The 24,182-nt window shown below is 39.7% G+C and overlaps 1 protein-coding gene across 2 annotated transcripts in view; it reads right to left on the reverse strand.

The window, feature by feature from the left end:
* The window catches only part of SEMA4B (semaphorin 4B), a 1,355,182-nt gene that overhangs the window by 133,862 nt on the left and 1,197,138 nt on the right, over positions 1 to 24,182 (reverse strand). For both annotated transcript variants that reach the window (XM_044078286.1, XM_044078287.1), the window contains one exon: positions 9,824 to 9,940. In XM_044078286.1, the coding sequence (XP_043934221.1) occupies positions 9,824 to 9,940 (117 nt within the window). The remainder of the gene's footprint in view (positions 1 to 9,823; positions 9,941 to 24,182) is intronic.

The raw sequence follows: 24,182 nt of genomic DNA on the forward strand, positions 1-24,182 counted from the left end.
AAAGGCTTGGCACTTTAAACAGACTACAGATGGAGTCATGATGTGTCTCTGATTCAGCAGTAAACAGCACAGCAAGACTGTGTGTTTTAAGAAGACTTCAAATCCACCAAGCAAGCAAGTAAGCAGAGCAGCTCAATAAAATTTTTCAGCATGAACTACAAAGCATTATTGACAGTGATGAAGTTGAGATCTGTGGATCACCTACAACAAACAGTTTAAAAAACAGATGCAAAAAACAGACACAGTAAGTCCAAGGAAAAAACACCCAGTGATTAATGCCTTAAGTACTGAGAGATATAAAATCATAAAATAAAAGGATTTCCAAGAAAAAAGTGAGAACAATGTGGAAGAAAATCACACAGACAGCTCCATTTGCAGTAAGAACAACAGGACTAAAAAAAAAAACAAAAAAAAAAACAATTTATATGTAACCCCAAATGAACTGCAAAAAGATGCAATTCTGGGTACAGTACATGTGCTGAGAAGAGCACTCTCTGCAAACATCAAAGATTAAAACAATACTCATTTCATGAATTTTAATCTTACCCTGACTTAGGAATGGGGTCCATTCCTATTATGGTATTAGAAGCCACAAACATTTGCAGAACTTAAGAAAGAAAACAGGCATATAAATTAGTAAATCACACAGATCATAATGTCTTGAATATGGTGCAATGTAGCAATTCATATCCATATAGTTCTATAAAAAGAGAGAAAAAAAGGTAGGGGTTGGGAGTTTTGAACTTATTTAAAAGTTGGAAAGTAAACTGTGTAAATTATTATTTACACAACATTAATTAACATTAACTCTCCCAGTTAACAAATGTAAATAAATAAATAACAAATGTAAATAAATAGATAAATAAATAAATTAAATAATTTATGATATTAAGTGACAGGCCACATGTTGAGGGATTTTTGCCTCATGTGACAAAACTGTTTGTGAAAATTATACACTGTACTACACAGTCAGATTATAAAGCAGCTTTCTAAATAGCAACCAGTCAAAGACTCTATCATACTACCTCCAGCTTTTAACTTAGCATGCCTATATTATTTTTCACATAGTTTTACTATTCAGGAATTACATATTCAGTGCAACAGTTGTTAACTAACAGTCTTTCTAAATAAATAAGAGCAATGAGACATAAAGGTTTTTCCTTTATGCCTCAGAAGACATGGGTTCAGGTAGTTGCCCAGATGATGGAGGAGATGGCATAGGAGGGATGGCAGTGAGAAGACAGCAATGGTTCAAAATTCCAAGGGACAGTAGGTCCAGGTGCAACTATAGGGGTGCTACCAGTAGGTAAGCCTCAAATGTATTTTTCATGCACAGAAAGCACTACAATGCTGCCTAACTGCACACACCTGTTTTGCCCTATTGCTTATGTCTTCTTTTTTTTTTCTTTATATATTCTTAGTGTAAAAAACTCTTTTGTTCAATGATAATTTAGAAATAAACCACAAAATCCACCAAGAAAAGCACTGGAGAAACTGAGAAAAGTTATTTTGGCATAGTTAAAATTTAATGTTCACTATTCGTCCCAAAGACTTCATCAGAAATGATAAAATACACTTCCAAATCACTTTTAAATCATTCAAAAAACATTTGAACAATCAGATCATCTCATTAACAAATCAATTAAATACATAAAAACATTTAAAGGCATGCTACAAAAACTGTACAACTCAGTGTCCACACAGTTAACACAGTTTAAAACACAAGGGCATTCATCCCTGTATATTCACTTTAGTAATTTTCATATTTTTTAAAAAAACATTTAATGTTCACCATATCATTCATACCAGGGGATAAATAAGAAGCAAGCTTAATCTGCCATGCTGCCTCTCTTTGTTCAACATAATTTCTAAAGTCCCCTCCCCTAAGGTCACATTTAACAACTTCCATTATGGAAAAAATAAATTTCTTCCAGTTAGAACATGTCAAAGAATGCTTAAAAAGGGCATTATTACTATTTTTTGTTTTTATAGCATACAAGTGCTCTAATACCCGTTTCCTTAAACTTCTGCTAGACATGCCCACATAAAAACTTGGGCATGTTGAACACATTGCAAGATACACTGTCCCTGTTGTACCACAGCTCAATTTTCCAGGGATGGGTATAGTAAACTGTAGATGTTCCAGAAGCACAAAAGGACCCTCAGAAATAAATCTACATGCCCTGCACCCTGAACATTTGACATACTCCCAGTTTCACCAGATGTAAGGGTTGGCCCAAAGTTATTTTCTAACAAATGTTTAAAATTTAGATTTTCCTTGTAAACAAAATGGGGGCCTTCTCCAAGAACTTTAGATAAATCTGCATTACCCGTAACTACTTTCCAATTCTCACTAATAATCTTATGGATGTAATTACTGTCTACATTCATGTCCAAACAGAATCTGGGACCTTCTGGCCCTCTATCTTTTGTATGTGTGTCACTAAGTGCTACATTCTGAGCTTTTTTAACAAAACCTCTTAGCAGAATAGGAGGAAAATCTGTCTCCAATGAATGACCTCTTGAGCCATATTTTCAAGTAGGTCTCCAGGGTAACCTCTTTCTAAAAGGAACTCTTTTATGAGGTTAATTTCCTTCAGAAAAAAACAGAATCTTCCACTATCATTCAAGATGCTCGAACGAACTGTCCCTCTAGGAATATTTTTTCTCATAAAGTAAGAGTAGCAACTCTTGAAATAGACATAGCTGTTACAGAATGTACTTTTACGATGAATACTACTCAAAAACACATTCTTATTAGTGTCCATTGTCAAGTTAACATCCAAAAAGGAAACCTTTTTGCCTATTTCCCCCACCACGAACTTTAAAAATGCTGTACTAGCACTTAACAGCTCCACAAACTCATTAACATTACAGTTGTCCTAATAAACTATAAAGAACAAAATATCTGCAAATCTTTTCTAAAAGATAATTTGTTCTGAATAATCAATGTGTGGCAGTACTTCCATGTCCCACCAACCTAATACCAAATTTGCATAGGTTGGGCCAACAGTGGCCTCCATGGCCACCCCTTGTAGTGTTTATAAAATTGCTTGTTAAACAAAAAGAAGTTGTCTAATAACAAATCTAACAAAGCAGAATAAGTAATAATATTGTTGTTACTTAAACTTGTATGCTTCCCTATAAACCATCTTACATAATCAACCCCAACATCTTTAGGGATGCAGGTGAATAGGGAAACAACATAAACAGTGAACATCTGTAAATTTTCCCACCTAAAGTCTGAGGAAGAAAAAAAGGACCTAAGCTGGTCCAAAAAGTCCCAAGAATTAGCTACATAAGAAGGAAGCTGCTTAACTAATGGGTTCAACACTGACTCTAAATACAAAGAAATACAGTCAGTACAACTTCCTGAGGCTGATATAATAGGTCTGAATGGAGGTTTTTCAACACTTTTGTGAAGTTTGGGAATTCCAAACATCACATCCATCCTAGGATTATTCACACATAAAAATTCAAACATTTCCCTAGTTATTTCAGAGTTTGTGAACATATCATATAATGTGCTGTGGATACAGGCATAACTTTTAACAATTTCAAACTTCAGGACTTTCCTATACTCCAATACATTTGCTAATATAATTTCCATAGCTTCTATGTGGCCAGTAAAACTCATTATGACAATAGCCCCACCTTTATCTGCCTTCATGAACCTTAAGTCTTTCAGCTTTTCCCGGTTAGGGGTCGCCACAGCGGAACTCCGGTCCGCTAATGATTGGCAGTAGATTTTTACGTGCTGGCTTGCCAGGCCTAACGCACAACCTTTAACGAAGGAACGCCCATTCATGCATGTCGACACACAGAAGATGCTTTAACTGAAAATTGAACGTGCAACGACTAACTGTGAGGCGACAACGCTACTGCAGCACCACCACTGCAGTCATGAACCTTAAGTCTTTCCTGGAAATAAGTTCATTCAAAGCTTTCTTTTCATTAAGGTTTAAGTTATAAAACATTTTTCTGTTTTGATTTTGTAACATACTTCTAATATCTGTTTCACAGAAAGCCTCAAAGGCTTTTACAGCTGCACTAAACCAGGATTAAAGGTGGACGGCTTTGACAAAAAAATTACAATTACTGTGACCAACATCATTCAATATATATTTTAAATTTAACTTACGAGTATAGATCTTGAGTTCTATCACAGTTTTTGTAACATTTGCCCTCTTACTGGGCTGGAAATTAAGTCCTAATTTCAAAAATTTAATGTGCTCATCAACCCAGTCCAACAGCAACAGAACTTGGTTCTTGTACACTTTCAGATGAAAAAAAATGTGAAGAAAGTACATTTTCACTGTTAGAACTCACAGAAAGACAGGCCAATGTTACTTCTGAACCGTACTTCTCCCTCTGCTGTGCGTCTGATATCCCCTGCAACTGCTGTGTTTCCTTTTCTACTTCCAACTGAAATCCCCTTGTAAAAAAGAGGAAAACATATTCACACTTGCTCCTGCACTGCTAGAACCATGTGCTGAACTCATCGGATACACCATAACATCATCTTTAGAGCTTGACTGCTCTGCTGAATGAGCCACATTAGTTGCAACCTTCACAGAAGCTGAATCCAAACCATTAACAGCTGAAGAACCCATCTCTGGCTGTAAAGATGGAACAGTAGTGTTAGACCCACTACCTGAATGTGCTGCTGGGAGGGCCCCTTAAAAACATTTTGTCTTGAATCTTTGCCTGGTCTAGAAGGAAGGGGAACAAAATCACCATAAACATAGCCCCCTGCATATGCTGCCAAGTCCCTGTTGATTTTTTTAGTTTTACACTGAACTATTATTTGTTCATACTGTTCAACATTTTTAATCAACTGCTCATACTCAAATCTTGAATCCATACTATTAATAAGTAGTTCACCAATGGTAGTATCCATCTCTGTCAAGGAAAATGCAATTCTGCCAAAACAGTACTATTGTTTTAATAAGAAGCTTCAAAAGCTCTTTACCAGCATTGTCAAAGAAAGTAGATAGCTCCTTAAAGAACGGACTGTCCATAGAGACTACATAAGGTAATTTAAAAAAACTAAGACCCTTAGGTACAATGCCAGCATAAATACAATATTCAAAATATGTATTTTCTACATGAAGCGTCTGATAATGCTTCAAACCTCTTTCCATTTTGTCCAACAGAGATATAACATTAGTTTTAACAGCAATGTTGTTATTTGCCAAAACTATATCCCCTGCAAACGGATCAAAGCTACTTACTGGCTGTTCCATTTGTTAAATTACCTTGACAAGACTCCTGCCTTGAAAACAAAGCAGGATTCAGGGGAAATTATTAGAAGAGTTAGTAACTTTATAACTCTCTCTAATTTTAGCTGACAAAACAGTCAAAGACCTTTGCATTTCACCCACTGCCAAAATAAGTTCATCAAGTGTTCTTTCTTTGCTGGTAGGTGTAGAATGTAGGATCAAGTCCAAATCATCATCCTCTAAAGCTCCAGCTATGTGTTGCTACAACAAAAAACAATAAAAGGAGAAAAGCAGCACACAAGCAAGCCCAGGTGTCCACAGTACAAAAAAAAAAAACAAAAAACACAAAATCCACCAAGAAAAGCACTGGAGAAACTGAGAAAGTTCTTTTAGCGTAGTTAAAATTTAATGTTTGCTATTCGTCCCAAAGACTTCATCAGAAATGATAAAATACACTTCCAAATCACTTTTAAATCATTCAAAAAACATTTGACCAATCAGATCATCTCATTAACAAATCAATTAAATACATAAAAACATATAAACCATGCTACAAAAATGTACAACTCAAAGTGTCCACACAATTAACATAGTTTAAAACACAAGGGTATTCACCCCTGTATATTCACTTTAGTAATGTTCCTATTTTTTAAGAAATATTTTATGTTCACCATATCATTCAGACCAGGGGATAAATAAGAAGCAAGTTTAATCTGCCATACTGCCTCTCTTTGTTCAACATAATTTCTGAATTCCCTCCCCTAAGGTTACGCTTAACAACTTCTGCTATAGAAAAAGTACATTTTTTCCAGTTAGAACAATATTCTCTGACTCAAAGAATATCCAAGTCACATGGTATATAAATCGACAACATTTGGAGTTACATCAGAAAAAGTCATATACTTAATCTTGTCAATAAAGTCTCCATAATCCAACAAAACAGATGTGATATTCTTCACAATAAGATTTAACTTATGTTCAATTAACAGGTCAATAGTCTCTTGAGATCCTCCTGGAGCCATACTAGGATAAAAAAAGAGGATTGTTCAGATCTTTATACAATGTAGTAATATGAAAATGGCTAGGAAAAAATAAAAGAAACATAAAAGGACTCAGCATACTTTGCAATAGAAGTATGTCTGTTCCTTAAAAAACGTCCAACAAAGACATCAATGAAACTATATGCTTCAACGACTACAGCATTATTGACTTGTGTGTAAGTCATAGTATCAAATAACAAATAAAGCATTCTTTCTTCATACAATATGATGTTCACTACCACACCACTGCCTTTATCTGCCTTCATATCTCCTCATTGTTTATTCCCACACACATTTTAAAAAAGCTACTTTTTCATCACTAGTTAACTTACAAAACTTATGATGGACATGGTAAGAAAGAATAACCCTAATACTTTCCTTAAACACACAGACTCAGATATTTCCATAACTTTATTCTGGAGAGCAGTAAATTAATCTGCTGGGCTTAAAAAACATCAGTTTGCTGAGTCTCACCTTGAAAAAAAAAAGCCAAATTGAACTCCTTCATAAAAGCCTTCATTGAGGTAATAGAATCAACCAGTGACATTCGGCTGGTTGGAACAAAAGTTATACTTTTACAAAAAATAAAACACCCACTTCTGGCAGCAAAAGTTGATATAAAGGCAAACTAAACATTTATAATTAGTATGGTCACTCATTCCTAAACTGAATACCACGGGTTCTACTGTAACCAATTGATTTTCACTGCACTATTCACTGTTACAGCCATAGCTCTTGGAACATCCTGGTTGCAAGTAGCCCAACTGGCCAGCCTAACATCCAGAGCTGTACCCTCCCCAAGGCTTCAGCCGACTCCCTCCCACTGTCATGTAAGTACATTGGTGGTATATGAGAGACACTGGCTGACACCATCTTTAGATCTTTCTTGGCGCACAGTTCATTGCCATATGTGGTCTTTGTGTCATTAATCCTATGGTCATCCTGCTTCCAGAAGACAGACAAGAACACCATAGGCAATTTTCTTGTCTTTTTTTTATTACTGTACTGCTATCTCATGTCTGAATGTGAATCTGATTTGGATTTTATTTTTAAAGTTAACAATCGCATACATTGTGGGAAACAAATTCCCCATAAAGACTGCCACTCCTGTTTTCTTTTCTGTCTCGGCCCAAAGGATATTGTGGACACCTCCATATTATGCTACTTTCAGCCTGAGGACAGTTGGAAGATCTAACTCTCTTGGAGTTTGCAGCTAAAATAAAGGGGTGCATGCCTGGCTTCATGGTATAGGGGGATGGAACCCTGATTGCAACCAAAGCAATTCCATTAGTGGCTTTTGCAATGGAGGAATCAGAAAGAGAGGGGGAGTGAAGGGGTTTTGGAGAATGGGCAGGGATGTTTAGAGGGAACATCCCTTGCAGAACTGAGCCTAATACATTCAAATTGTTTCTGTAGAGTGCTCTTTAAAGAATGTGTGTGGTTCAGCCTATTACATGCCCCTCACCTGTGCTTCACCAGATAGAGGTAGGCATTAGGAGTAAAATCAGAAGAAATTGAACCACCCTTGTTAGCTGTCTAAATGATGATAACAGCTGTCTCAAAAGTGATGGGGAGCAGATAAGCAGACTGACCAGGAGGAGGGTAATGGGTGATAAGTGGAGTACCACAGGGTTCAGTCCTAGGTCCTCTCCTGTTTGGTATCTACTTCTATGAAGTACAGACTAACATAGACGGTCTTTGGCTAACAAAGTTCACAGATGACTGCAAACTAGGAGCCATAATCAAATATCTTAATGATGTGGACATCCTACAAAAGGGCCTCACTGAGACAGATGTCTGGTGTCAAAGCCATGGCCTCAAGCTCAATGCCAAAACGTGCATTGTCATCCCTTTTGGTAAAAACTCTGTACCCATGAACTACCACATAGGCGGTAGTCTACTTAACACCACAAGTGTGATAAGCGACCTTGGGACAGAGGTGAACAGTAGTCTCTCCTTTGATAATCACATTGCCACAATAGTCAGGAAATCCTTCTACGTGGCACACCTCATCACAAAAGGTTTCTCATCCAGGAAGTAAAGAGGTCATTGTTCCCCACTGCTCATAATTATTAGACATATTATAGAGTACAACGCCCCTTTTGGTATGTACCTCACAAGACTTCTACAACAACTGGAAAGGCCACAGAAATACCTCACAAAGAGGATTACCAGCCTCAAACAGATGCCCTACGCAGACCGTCTCAAAAAACTCCAGCTTTACTCTGTCGCATATCGCCTACTCAGAGGCGATCTCTGCCTAACATACAAAGCTATGTCAAACCCAGAGCTGTTGGACATGCTCCACGTAAAGAAATCCCAATCCCTCCAAGCTACATGCTCTAGGGACCTAAACCTTGTCACCACAATAAACAGAACATGCTGGAGGGATAGATTCCTGTCTCAGATACTTCCCATACTCTGGAACACACTACCTATCTATATCAAACAAAGCTCCTCATTAGCACTCTTTAAGAAAAATCTTGATGACTGGATGGAAGATAGGAAATTCACCCCGGGGATCACTTCTGTGGCTCTGCTTGACAGGGGCACAGGAAAATAATTTTCTTGGTTGGCAAAAGCCAGGGTACAGTTTGGCTAGGCTTATATAGGCCCTATGGCCAATAGCTTAGTACCTACCTATGTACCTATAAGCAGACTGACCAGGAGGAGGGTAATGATCATCAAACAGTGGGGTCAGTCTGGTCAGTCTGACCAGGAGGAGGGTAATGATCATCAAACAGTGGGGTCAAAAAACTGTATGGCTGGTTCTATACTGATTTGGTGGTAGACAAGGACTCCAGGAATCTCCCAACAAAGAAGAAGCATGCTGATAATGCCCCATGGATTGGGTGAACCACATGCATTAAAGTGCGACCCACAACATCCTTCTCCCTGCAAGTCCATGCTACTGTGTGTTTGATAATGATAGCTACCATCAGATGGTGGCTTGGTGGACCAAACACCAACACCCAGGATACCTACATAATGCCATCCTTCCTCTGAAGCATTGTGGCCGTGTGCATCCTGTTCTCCCGTGCCACTGTCATCAAACCCTCACTTATCAAACTCAGGGAGTTTCAGCTGTAGCCAGGACTTCATTTCTCATGCCATCAAAGTATGTAATCCCTAACATTATGTAAATATTAACCACTTTTCTTTAGAAAGCTCTGTTGTGCTTTATCCTTGATTACCAGTGCATCCTCCTCAGTACAAACACCACACCCTATTCAACAGCTTGAAATATTAAGGTTATGAATTTTAATTAATTTTATAAAAGGAAGCATTGCTGAGCTGCAGCATTGCCAACCATCATCAATGGAGATGTTTTGTTATTACAAGTTATTAATGCATGTAGCTGAAGACTTACTTTTCCTGTCTGGAAGTTGCTGCACATGACACCTCTGTGACAGAACTAGTTCTAAATGATCTGAATATGGGACCGTAGGAAATGCACGTAAATCCACCTTGTGAATAATACTGTGGTATAATATGCAATCACATGAGTAAAATAGTTGTAATACTGTAATAAACAGTTGAAAGTGGAGAGTTATACTTTACCTTCAAGCCAGTTGAGGGAGCTTTCTGTTTTCAGTGGTGTCCTGTTGTTCAGGCTACGTGATATAATAGGTTCATTGCCCAGGAAATTACCCACAGTCCCAGTGTAGAGTTCACCATCTGCAAAAGAAAAACAGTCAGGTTGTTTCAGATAAGGGTTTCTAAATCAGAAATCAATGAGAAATGATTATTAGATCCCTTAGGGTTTCATTTGTATCACAGTATACTAAATTTAGCCTCAAAAGAGATAGCTCACCACTCCTCAGTGCTCAAGCCTATTTTAAATATATATATATATATATATATATATATATATATATATATGTGTGTGTGTGTTTGTGTGTGTGTATATGTGCGCGTGCTCAGGTCTATTACATATATGAGTGAGTGTGTGTTTGTCTTGGGATGTGAGTGTGGGTGCGTACTAGTGCTCACAGATTGTAAAAGATGCAAAGCTACTAGGTATTGTGTGTCATGTGACCCCACCGACAGACTCCATCTGTAAAAACAACTTTTTGGTGAATACATCTCTTGTCTAATGCCTCTTATTCATTCATCTTGACTGTGTGCACATTATTTGCTTACATATATGGTATGTGTTCATTGCTTCATAGGTGTTTACTAGATTAATGTCTAAAGGGCCTTCTTAAGCCTAGCCATGCATCCCAAATCTCTGACAAGTTCTGATACCCTTGATAAGTGTAAGTAGGGGCTTGGGAGATGAAACATTTACAAACAGTAGCCTGGGACATGAACCATTTACAGGCTGCCTATGTCCATTAGATGAATTTGCTGTACCCCATCCAACTGTCCAAGTTACACTTGAACTGGGTTATTATAAATGTATTACAATCAAAACTGCCTCAACATTAGAAGCTGAATTATTGATCTGTTTCCCATTTTGGCTGTTTGTGATATTTTTGCCCACCAGTGACTACTAAAGAGACTTTGACATTTCATACACAAGGGCAACAGCAAGCTAACTTATGATGTATTTTATTCATTTACTTATTTGTATAAAAAAATCCATCACAGTAATTTTTTCGCATGTTGCATTTGTGTCAATTAAAAAATATGTCCACAAATTCACTCTCAAAAATACTTTTTGTTTATGTGAACCAATCCAATGAACCATCAACATTTTTTCAAGGGCCTTTCTTCATTGACTCCATATGACTTCACCCAGGAGTGGCCTTATGTCAGCTAGTACCCTAGGCAAAAGGGCTCCATGGCACCCCCCACTACACCACCCGGTGCCACCATCCTAGTCTACCTATACCAAATAAATACCGGAAAAGTGCCCCTACTACAGCGGCACCCTAAGTGGCTGCCTAGTTGTCCTATGCCTAAGGCCGGCTATGACTTCACCATAACCAACAACATCTTTAAAACTGCAGGAGAACCTCTTGTAAAACTGGAAGCTGTGGATTTAATGTTTTGTCTTTCTTTCACTGTGAATGGACTTGCTGTAAAAACATAAAGCACAGAGCATGCAGTCTTTCTTCATATTGCTGGCAAGGAAGACATGAAGGTATTTAATATTACTAACCTTAAAGGGGAACAGAAATGCAACATTACTGTCTGAAAAGATACGTTTAAAGCATACTGAGAACGAAAAAAAGAATCTATCTTATACAAAGCATTTATTATTCACTAGAAATCAATGGGTTCATGACTTAACTGGTACATAAATTACTGAAAATAAAACAGAGATTGCAAGACTTTGAGTTTGGCAACTTGCAGGATTCTTTAAAAAGAGACAGAACTGTTTGTGGAAATAAAAATGATCAGATCATAGGCAGATTCAGATACAGCATTGGTAAAGCAATTAATGTGTGTAGAGAGAAATAACTTTCAAATATCTAGCTTAAAATATAACTGAGGAGCTGGAAGTATGCAAAAAGTACAGTTTTGTACCTACCATAAATGTAGATGTTCGAGGATCCACATTGCTGCAGTCATAACCTGTGGGTAGTCCGCTGTCCTCGGTCGGCCCGAATACCAAAGAGTTAGGCTGGTGTCGGTCATGGCGCCCGGAGCTGACGTCAGTACGTAGTAGTACTTAAGCGCATGACCGACATCATATCCTCAGTCTTTCTTGCCCCAGATGTCAGAAGGCCTTAAAAAGGAAAGGCCAGAGCCAAAATAGTAAATAACCAACAACCACAAGTGAGAAAATAACAATTATCCCAAAGGGAAAAAACAGCAACCCCAAACAATAGAGGGGAAGGAGGGAGGGAAAATAGGACTGCAGCAATGTAGATCCTCGAACATCTACATTTATGGTAGGTACAAAACTGTACTATGTTCTTCGTCTCACATTGCTGCAGTCATAACCTGTGGGTAGAATCCCAAAGCAAAGGAAAAGGGAGGCTGGCAAACTAAAAAGCATTAGGAGCTGCTAACATGCCCTGTAAAACTGCAGTGGCAAACCCAGCCCTAGACTTGGAATAAAGAGGGAGATGGTAATGCTTAGTAAAAGTGTGTACTGAACTCCAAGTAGCTGCTTCCAAAATATCCTTAGTAGCTACCCCCCTCAAAAAGGCAGTAGATGTGGCAGTAGCCCTAGTGGAATGAGGTCTGATCCCAGCAGGAACAGTCTTCCCATGATGAGAATAACAAAAAGCAATACAATGACCAATCCACTTAGAAATAGTTTGCTTTGAAACAGCTTTCCCTTGAGAAGCCAGAGCAAAAGAAATAAATAACTGTTGAGTCTGCCTGAACTCTTTAGTTCTGCTCAAATAATAACGTAGCTGCCTGTGAATGTCCAAAGAATGCAAGATTTTTTCCCCCTTATTTTGGGGATCAGCATAAAAAGTAGGCAAATGAATAGACTGGTTCAAGGCCACATTAGAAATCACTTTAGGCATAAAAGTAGGGTTAGTACGCTAAGACACTCTATGCTTATGGAATACCAGAAAGGTTCAACTGCCATGAGTGCCTGCAATTCAGAGACCCTCCTAGCAGAGGTAATGGCCAACAAAAAGCAGTTTTCCAAGACAAAACTTCAGCTCAGACGTAGCTGCAGGTTCGAAAGGAGGTAAAGTAAGCTTTTCCAACACAAAATTGAGATCCCAGGAAGGAGTAGGAGCTCTACGTGGGGGTCTTATATTTTTTGCCCCTCTAAGAAATTGCTTAAACAAAGGATGAAAAAATAAAGGAGGGTCACAAACATAGTGAGCAGAAATGGCTGCTGCATGAACCTTCACAGAGGAAAATGACAAACCCTTGTCCAGTAATTCAGTAAGGTATTGTAGCGTAAAACTCAAATTAGGCACTGAGACATCAAAGCCCTTTGCTGTGCTCCAAAGAAAAAATCTCCTCCATTTATCAGCATAAACTTTTCTAGTACTGGGCCGCCTGGCTTCCAAAATGACATCTAAAACCTGTTGAGGAAGCTGAGACCCCACAGGCTCTAAAACAGAATACGCCATGCTGTTAGGTGCAGGGACTGCACCCTGACAATGAGCAAATGATTGCTTGACTGGGACAACAAGTGAGGAATCTGTGGCAAAGGCCAAGGAGGCTCCTGAATTAAACTCCTCATCAGAGGATACCAATGCTGATGTGGCCAATCTGGTGCTATTAGAATCATGCAAGGCTTGTCCCGCCTGACTTTCAAGAGTACCTTGGGAAGGAGAGGCAGAGGAGGGAAAGCATAGACGTGAAGGTTGTTCCAACTGAAAGATAGAGCATCCACTTTCCAAGCTTTTGGGTGAAACATCTTTGTGCAAAATTTTGGTAGTTGGAAATTTAGTGGAGAAGCGAACAGATCTATGTCTGGAGTTCCCCAAGCCACTGTCAACTGTTGGAATACCTGAGGATCCAATTTCCACTCGTGGGGATCCACAATTTGTCTGCTCAATACATCTGCTAGGGAGTTCTGTGCTCCTGGCAGAAACCTTGCTTGAAGAGTGATGTGCAAACTCAGAGCAGTCTCCCACAAAATCATTGCTTGTCTGCAAAGAGGGTAAGAATGGGTTCCCCCCTGCTTGTTGATGTACCACATGTGTTGTGTTGTCTGTTCGAATCAACACCTGTCCTGGTTGAAGTAAGTCCTTGAAGGCCATCAGGGCAAATTGGACTGCTAACATCTCCTTCATGTTGATATGCAAATGTTGTAGTCTGGGAGGCCACGTGTCTTGAATCCATTTCCCATTGAAGTGTACTCCCCAAGCCAAGTCCGAGGCATCCGTCGTTATGATCTGACTCGCCTCTGGTTGGGTCACAGAGAGTCCCTTGTTTAGGTGACATTCCTGAGCCCACCACAGAATTCCTTCTGGATGCAAGGTATTATCCGAATGACAGTGTCCAAATTGTGGCAGTGTTGAGTCCATACAGTTTTGAGATACCATTGTAGCTTCCTCATATTCAGTTTGGCATTGGGAAGTACTAGAATGCAAGATGCCATGAACCCCAAGGCTTGAAGGACTGTCCTTGCAGTCAGCCTGGACAGTACTGATAACTGCTGGAAGTATAGGTGAAGAGTTCTTTGTTTGTCCGGGGTCAGAAAAGCCATCTGAGAAGCTGTATTCAGTCTCACACCCAGAAAGCACATGTCCTGAGAGGGCACTAGACTGGACTTTATTTCGTTCACAGAATACCCTAGGCACCTTAAAACTGCCATTACATACTGCAGATGTTGAAGTAACTTGTCTTTGTCTTGAGCAAGAATCAGGCAATCGTCCAGATAAGGATAAATTTGTATTCCCCTCTGTCTGAAGAAAGCTATTACAGGAGCCAGAACCTTTGTGAACACCCTGGGCACAGTAGATAAAACAAAGGGCAATGCAGAGAACAGATAATGAGAAGTACCAGCCCGAAAACGCAGGAATCTCCTGCAGCTGGGCCTGATAGGAATGTGAAGATAGGCCTCTTTGAGATCCAGGGTTACCATCCAGTGATCTTTGCCTAGCATAGGCAGAAGTTGTTGTAATGTTAACATCTTGAACTTTGGAAAGTCTAGGTAGGTATTGAGAATGGACAAATCCAGAATTGGCCTCCAAGTGTTTCCTTTCTTTGGCACTAGGAATAGACGGGAATAAAACCCTAGGCCTACTTCTGACGGAGGTACCACCTGGATAGCTCCCATCTGTAAAAGCAAAGAAATTTGCTCCTGAGCCTCCAGCCTTTGCTGAGGAGGCACATCCGCATGCCTTTGAAAGGAGGAAAAGTGTGAAAGTAAAACTTGTAACCTTGATTTATTATTTCCAACACCCATTTGTCCTGGGTGACCAAATGCCAGTTTTGTTTGAAAAGTGCCAACTTTCCTCCTAGAGGAGCTGCCAGAAAAGAAGGATCTGGCAGCTGAAGATACAGGTCATTGGGTCTGTTTACGAAAAGGCTGACCCCTGCCCTCACCAGAAGACTGTGCAGGAGAACTCCAAGTCCTAGGTCTGAAAGAACCCTGAGCGTGAGCCCTGCCTCTACCACGTCTAGACCTGCCCTTAGACTGAAAATCTGAAAAAGGGTAGGACCATCCTCTAGCAGGCCAATTCCTGCTAAACTTAGGGGGCTGCACCTGCAAAAAATCCTTGACCGTCTGCATAGACTTAGCTTTATCTTCCATCTTTTTCAAAACTGACTCCACAGGAGAACCAAAAAGAACTTCAGACTGAAGAGGAGCATCCAAAATCCGAGTTTTAACATGCTCTGACAAATTTTGATCCTTAAGCCAGGCATGTCTACGAATAACTGAACCAGTAGCAGCCACCCTGGATGAAGCCTGAAGAGCATCGAAACCACACTGCAAGGAATGTTTTCCAACTTGATCTGAAGCATGAACCAACTCCTGCAATTCCTTACACTCTATACCCTCAGATAAAGCATCCACCTTAGATTTCAATTGGCCTAACAAAAAGTTCTGATACTTCAGCATATGAAACTGGCAATTTAAAGCCCTCATAGCTAACGAGAAGAGGTGTACACTTTTTTCCCCCACCTATCCAATGCTCTAGAATCTTTATCCAAAGGAACTGGATTCTTAACCACAGAAGCCCTGACACCCTTCGGCCCTTGAATAATAGTTTCCGGGTCAGCTCTAGGACTCTTATACAAATATTTATGTGCTTCTGGAACTCTGTAATATCTGTCTGGCTTGACAGGGGCAGGGGGTAAAGAGTCAGGATTAAGTGAAGCTTCAGAAAAAACATCCTGAACAACATCTAAGACAGGGGGAATAGCCAAAGGCCTATGTTGTGGTAAAAACAAAAATTCCCTAAGCCTTTTTCGAGAATCTGAAAAATCCTGACCTTCCCACTTGAAATGTTCCCTCATGGAATGTAAAGTTTCAGAAAAGGAAAAATCCTCTGGAGGAGAAGCAGAAGGACAGGAATCCTCTGCATCTGAATCTGAATAGGGAGGGTAATCCTGAATATCCTCAGCTGAAGACTCAGAGTAGTCTGAAGAATGCTCCATTCCCTCTAAATCTGTCTCCACCCTAGGCCTCTTCTCTGGGGGGGGGGGGGCAAAGATCCCCTGATCAAAGTAATCAAATCCTGCCATTTTCAACATATGTTTTTTAGGAACAGAAGCTGAAGAACTAGGGCTATGGCCAGTACCAGAAAGACTAGGTTTAGCCTTAGCATGGCCTTTAGCCACTGAGGTAGAAGGCCTAATAACCTTTTGTAAGGATGGAACTACAGATACCTGAGAAGCACGCTGGGGCTGGCCTAACTCCTGAGAGGCCAACTGCTGCAAAGTAAAGGTTCCCCCTGGGATTCAGCCGAGACCTCGGCCGGATCCACAGATTCAACCGGAGGTTCCATAGAACCGGCGTCCACAACGGACGACTCATCCGGTTTAGACCTTAAAGATTTATCTTTACGTTTTTTAGCGGTAGCGGGCGTCGGAGGATCCGACGGCATGTTGTAGTTACACCGCTTACCGAAAACAAGCCTGGCACAGTCTAATCTTCGTTTAATGGTGCGCTTATTAAATCTAGCGCAAAAGCGACACCGACTACGTCGTGCTCAGGCCCCAAGCAAGGAATACAGAGAGAATGATAGTCCCTATGAGGTATCTGTTTCCCACAAGAAATACAATTATTAACTTTTTCTGACATCCGGATTAACTGAAGCAAGAAAAGACAAAAATTTTCCCCAACGGGGTACTTAGCCCAACTTGGTCTTTGGTCTGAAACTCGATAATTGAAAATTTCAGAACGCCGAACGGCACTTGCAAACACTGCTTCTGCTTCGGACCACGCGGCAAGAAAGACTGAGGATATGACGCCGGTCATGCGCTTAAGTACTACTGTGTACTGACGACAGCTCCGGGCACCATGACCGACGCCAGCCTAACTCTTTGGTATTCGGGCCGACCGAGGACAGCGGACTACCCACAGGTTATGACTGCAGCAATGTGAGACGAAGAACATCGTGGGCAGCAAGTTAGAGTGTAAAATGAAACCTAAACTAATGAAGATATTAAAAATACAAATGATGGAAGTGATGCCATATCTCCTCTAAGCCACACAGGATGTTGTCTGCAATAAATGAGAAAGTAGATCTCTTTGAAAGTGTAAGCAGTTTGGCTAAAGGTAAAATGCAAAGCATTTAATAGAGTATGTAAACTCTATGGGTGTCACAATCATTTCACAAAAAAATATGTAAAAGGTTAAACCAATTGTTTCAGCAAGATGTGAACATGGTGGAGACAAGAGAACAAAGTGGAAATGCTGAATTGCATACAGTGAACAATTATATACTTCAGTGTTAAATTAATCAGTAAGTCCAGTAATGACAGTGTGAAATAATTCCAAGCTGCAAATACAAAGGACAATGATGGTCCAAAGGAACTGGATTCTTAACCACAGAAGCCCTGACACCCTTCGGCCCTTGAATAATAGTTTCCGGGTCAGCTCTAGGACTCTTATACAAATATTTATGTGCTTCTGGAACTCTGTAATATCTGTCTGGCTTGACAGGGGCAGGGGGTAAAGAGTCAGGATTAAGTGAAGCTTCAGAAAAAACATCCTGAACAACATCTAAGACAGGGGGAATAGCCAAAGGCCTATGTTGTGGTAAAAACAAAAATTCCCTAAGCCTTTTTCGAGAATCTGAAAAATCCTGACCTTCCCACTTGAAATGTTCCCTCATGGAATGTAAAGTTTCAGAAAAGGAAAAATCCTCTGGAGGAGAAGCAGAAGGACAGGAATCCTCTGCATCTGAATCTGAATAGGGAGGGTAATCCTGAATATCCTCAGCTGAAGACTCAGAGTAGTCTGAAGAATGCTCCATTCCCTCTAAATCTGTCTCCACCCTAGGCCTCTTCTCTTGGGGGGGGGGGGCAAAGATCCCCTGATCAAAGTAATCAAATCCCCTGCCATTTTCAACATATGTTTTTTAGGAACAGAAGCTGAAGAACTAGGGCTATGGCCAGTACCAGAAAGACTAGGTTTAGCCTTAGCATGGCCTTTAGCCACTGAGGTAGAAGGCCTAATAACCTTTTGTAAGGATGGAACTACAGATACCTGAGAAGCACCCTCGGCCTGGCCTAACTCCTGAGAGGCCAACTGCTGCAAAAGTAAAGGTTCCCCCTGGGATTCAGCCGAGACCTCGGCCGGATCCACAGATTCAACCGGAGGTTCCATAGAACCGGCGTCCACAACGGACGACTCATCCGGTTTAGACCTTAAAGATTTATCTTTACGTTTTTTAGCGGTAGCGGGCGTCGGAGGATCCGACGGCATGTTGTAGTTACACCGCTTACCGAAAACAAGCCTGGCACAGTCTAATCTTCGTTTAATGGTGCGCTTATTAAATCTAGCGCAAAAGTGACACCCGACTACGTCGTGCTCAGGCCCCAAGCAAGGAATACAGAGAGAATGATAGTCCCTATGAGGTATCTGTTTCCCACAAGAAATACAATTATTAACTTTTTCTGACATCCGGATTAACTGAAGCAAGAAAAGACAAAAATTTTCCCCAACGGGGTACTTAGCCCAACTTGGTCTTTGGTCTGAAACTCGATAATTGAAAATTTCAGAACGCCGAACGGCACTTGCAAACACTGCTTCTGCTTCGGACCACGCGGCAAGAAAGACTGAGGATATGACGTCGGTCATGCGCTTAAGTACTACTATGTACTGACGTCAGCTCCGGGCACCATGACCGACGCCAGCCTAACTCTTTGGTATTCGGGCCGACCGAGGACAGCGGACTACCCACAGGTTATGACTGCAGCAATGTGAGACGAAGAACATCGTGGGCAGCAAGTTAGAGTGTAAAATGAAACCTAAACTAATGAAGATATTAAAAATACAAATGATGGAAGTGATGCCATATCTCCTCTAAGCCACACAGGATGTTGTCTGCAATAAATGAGAAAGTAGATCTCTTTGAAAGTGTAAGCAGTTTGGCTAAAGGTAAAATGCAAAGCATTTAATAGAGTATGTAAACTCTATGGGTGTCACAATCATTTCACAAAAAAATATGTAAAAGGTTAAACCAATTGTTTCAGCAAGATGTGAACATGGTGGAGACAAGAGAACAAAGTGGAAATGTTGAATTGCATACAGTGAACAATTATATACTTCAGTGTTAAATTAATCAGTAAGTCCAGTAATGACAGTGTGAAATAATTCCAAGCTGCAAATACAAAGGACAATGATGGTCAAAAAAGCTGTTGATTAAAGGCACGTCAAATGTAATCAAGCTAGATATAGTAAACTCAGGGTCAACTAAGTTGACTAGAGATCAAATTATATGGATCAGCACAAAGTGGTCGCTCAATCCAAAATGTAAGAAAGTGATACAACTCTCTTCTCAGATAGAGAACTGATAGAGTTACTGATACTACCACTTTAACAATACAACTATGAGTAATATTACTCATGATAAAACTAACCATTTCTTTGACTCCATCATGTGTTGTAAAACAGTGATAGTTATATTTATTTTATTTACATTTATTCATAATTGACTGGGTTAGTTTCACTAGGTTAGTGGTCTCTTTTCAGGGGAGACCTGAGGTGGTATTTCTACTACTAGGGGAAATTTGCCTAGAGCATTGGGAAACTTCCCTACTCTTTTTGATAGATGCTGTGGGAGTTTTATATTCACCTGAGCTACTACCAACTTAAGTAGATAGGACCTCAGTTTTGCCTCTCACCTGAAGGACGACATACTCAGTAGTGCTGCACCCCCTAATGCTGCACTGCTGGGTCAGCAATACAATCACCTGGAGTAGGAACAGAAACCACAGCCTTCTGGTTTAGCATCAAAGGCATGTGAGCTATGTGTTGTGCCACTGACACGTCTTATGTTCTAACCAAAATGAGATTTTTTTTTAGGCATGGAAGATCAATAAAAAAAAAAAAAACACTCACATACAGTAAAAAAAAAAAAAAAAAAAAAAAAAAAAGAACATTTAAACTGTTGAAAAATATAAAGGTCATAGGATCATAGCAAGTTACTAGGCTACTGGTCCTGAGGCCCTTATAAGCCTAAGCAATAAATTAGCCTATATTCCCACAAGTCCAGCAGGGACACAGGTGGAATCCCAGGGGTGTATTTTCCAGTTATCCAGGTTTCTCTTAAAGAAGGATAATGAAGTCCTCTGCTTGACATGGAGAGGGAGTCTATTCCACAGATGGGGGAGTCGCTGGGAGACAAATCTGTCCCACCAGCAAGTCCTATTGATGTTGCAGACCAAATTGAGGTTTTGTGTGCCGGTCACAGGAGTGGTGTTTGGCTTGCGGATATGCAGCAATTTCATCAAGGTGGGGTCAAAGATTTCTTTGTATGCCAGACATAGATCACCTCTGAGGATTCTGTATGAGATGGAGTAGAGGGACAGGGCTTTTAGCCTATCTGTGTAGGATAGAGATTTTTGAAGCCCTGGTCCACTACTTTCTTGCCAAATGCACATTTTGCACATTTCATAGAATGCACTCAGTACAGTGATAGTGTATACCCTCTGAAATAATGTATGCAAATAAAAATATAGCCTATATAACTACATAGCTCATTAAATATAATAGGGGATGCTGTGTGTGTGTGTGTGTGTGTGTGTGTGTGTGTGTGTGTGTGTGTGTGTGTGTGTGTGTGTGTATGTGTGTGTGTGTATGTGTGATCCTGCCATCAGAGTCCATCATTAGTAAAGCCTGGTGAACACACATTTAACTTCTCTTACTTGCACACCTGCATATGTTACTTCTATACACATACTATAATTCTGTTATTGGCATCCCATTTAATATCTTCTACTTCTTGCTTTACAAAAAGCACACCATGTACTCTTCTTTACTGGCATGTTGTGAACTTTGAATTTCAGCATCTTTGTGACATGCAACCTTTGTATTGTAACCTGATGGTCTTCTGGTCAGTTTTGGCTAATGAAGTTCACAGATGACTGCAGACTAGGGGCCATAATTGAAACTCCTAATGATGTGGACATCCTTCAAAAGGGCCTCACTGAGACAGATGCCTGGTGTCAAAGCAATGGCCTCAAGCTCAATGCCAAAAGGTGCATTGTTATCCCCTTTGGTAAAAACTCTGTACCCATGAGCTACCACATAGGTGGTAGTCTAATTAACACCGAAAGTGTGATAACAGACCTTGGGACACAGGTGGACAGTACTCTCTCCTTTGATAATCACATTGCCACAGTAGTCAGGAAATCCTTCTACATGGCACATCTCATCACAAAAGGTTTCTCATCCAGGAAAAAAGAGGTCATTATTCCCCTCTACTCATCACTCATTAGGCCCATTATAGAGTACAACGCCCCTTTTGGTATGTACCTCACAAGACATCTACAACAACTGGAAAGGCCGCAGAAAAACCTTAGAAGAGGATTACTGGCCTCAAACAGATTCCCTATGCAGACCGTCTCAAAAAACTCCAGCTTTACTCCGTCGCATATCGCCTACTCAGAGGCGATCTCGGCCTAACATACAAAGCTATGTCAAACCCAGAGCTGCTGGACATGCTCCACTTAAAGAAATCCCAATCCCTCCGAGCTACATGCTCTAGGGACCTAAACCTTGTCACCACAATAAACAGAATATGCTGGAGGGATAGATTCCTGTCCCAGAGACTTCTTATACTCTGGAACAAACTACCTATCTATATCAAACAAAGCTCCTTATTAGCACTCTTCAAAAAAAAAAAAAAAAAAAATCTTGATGATTGGATGGGAAACAGGAAATTCACCCCAGTGATCACCTCTGTGGCTCTGCTCGACAGGTGCACAGGAAAATAATTTTCTTGGGTGGCAAAAGCCAGGGTACCTTTTTGGCTAGGCTTGTATAGGCCCTAGGGCCGATAGTCTAGTTCCTATCTATGAACCTATGAAGATATGGTAGAATGTGACAGCAAACTGGTATCTGAAAGTCATACTGTTATGAGAGAAACCACTGTTGTGGGGTTTCTCTGTGATTCACAACTGAACTCAACTTTAATACTGATTAATTCAACATAGACTTTATGAGGGCACTACATCATGAAATGTCATGTAGTAAGCAGAGGCATATAATATGTCAACTAGTTCTAATAAGGCCATATAAAATGAAATAAAAATATATTTTAATAAAGGAAAAACTAAAAAAAAAAACCTGCCAGGTGCAGACAATATGTGCATCAAGGCATGACCAGTGAAAGTAATACATTTCTTCTATTACATTTAACTTTGCATTTATCACAAACTAAATGTAGGGGGTTGTAAAATCTTTAAAAAATAAAATATGAAAATTAGCACAAGTCAATGCAAAATTGACGCAGATTCTCTTATACAGAAGTTAGGCGGTAGGTGGTTTATAAAAATTATTTTAAAGTACTCGTGAAAATATACTTTGCCTCCAATTCTGTAATTCCTGGAAGCTATTACATTCCACCACGTAATCATCCTAATTTAGACCTTCGTTTGGATGATTTGCTTAAAGCTATAAATGTAAATTTCAGATAATAGGTTGTTTGGCACAATTGCTACAACTGGAAAACATTGCTGCTAAGATTATGTTTTGTGGCCAGGAAAAGTCTGTAGCTTCAGTGAACCAAACATATCATCTCCTTTTAGACTTTAGATACAAGTTACTTGAAATTAATTTAAATGTACAAACGCATTGAAATAAACAAACACATAATCTCTACATATTACTTAAGCACCAACCAATGGCATTTGTGAACAAAAGGTTAAGTGGTTATAAAGTGTACCTGTGTTTTTAATTGTTGGGCCTTAATACTTTAATATAGTTAAGTCACATATTAGCTTTATACTCATGTTAATGCTTTCTACACATACACTAATGTACAGCTTAAATTGTAGAACTTTCTGGGTATTTTTACATCTAGCAAATTCTTTGGAATATGCTGTTGACGTGTTACACTTTTATCTACCTGCAAAGATTAAAAGGGGAAACAAAAAAACAAAAGCAGACTGGATGAAGGTGATATAACAGCATGTATCCTCACTTTAAAACAGTGCCGTGTATTTACACAACTCATCACGAGTATATTCAATTTATTCAGGTTACAGGGTTACAGCTATCTCCACTTGTAACCACTAATCAAAAACGGAGGTTGACTGAATGGAGAAAAGTAAGGCTGCTGAAGACCAGGGAAGAAGGAAGGAAAAAGCAGGTAAGCCATGATCTTTGTAATCCATGAAACATAGTACGTTTTACTACAAATAATTATTTTTTGCAGTAGAAACCATGAGTTTAAGATTATTGTTAAATTTAAATTATAGTTCAAGCATGTGTGAGATTCAGAGATGTGGTCTTCACAGCGCACAACAGGTGCCTAGGAGTAAGCGAGTGGAAGGTATACCCATGATTCACAGCATGCATGTTTATGCTATGCACTGGCCATTACTATTAGGTACACCACTGCAACAGTGCTACTGTGCACATACGCAATGACTAGAAAAACATAAACAGTAGAAGAGAAACAAAGTAAGATGTTGGCTTAGAGAAGAGATGAAATCAATTATTACTAATCCTCAACTAGTGCCTCAGCCAAATGAAAGCACTCATCATCAGGTCTAATTAGAGAAACGTGTCATTTTCTTTACTTATTGATTTAGGAAACTGTTCAGAAATATATAGACACAAAGATAAGAGAAACATGCATATTTCTTTCTTTCTTTCTTTGTATTAGTTAACTGTGACTGCCAGCTGGAAGGTCCCAATTTCAGTGAGTTCCCAGGGAGAGAAGTCTTTAGACATTAGATAAAAAAACATAAAATATTGTAATAAATAAGTAAGTAAATAAATAAACAACAATTACTAGCACAGCATGGCAACAAAGGCAGTTAATGTACACAAATATGCAGCTGATGTTCACAAATATGCAGACATTTCCAATCAAGTAGAGATGTATGAGCATATACATTGCAGGATAAGTTATTACTATAA

This window comes from Protopterus annectens, chromosome 7.part0, assembly GCF_019279795.1.
Source record: "Protopterus annectens isolate FY-2018-M chromosome 7.part0, PAN1.0, whole genome shotgun sequence".
NCBI lineage: Eukaryota > Metazoa > Chordata > Ceratodontiformes > Protopteridae > Protopterus > Protopterus annectens.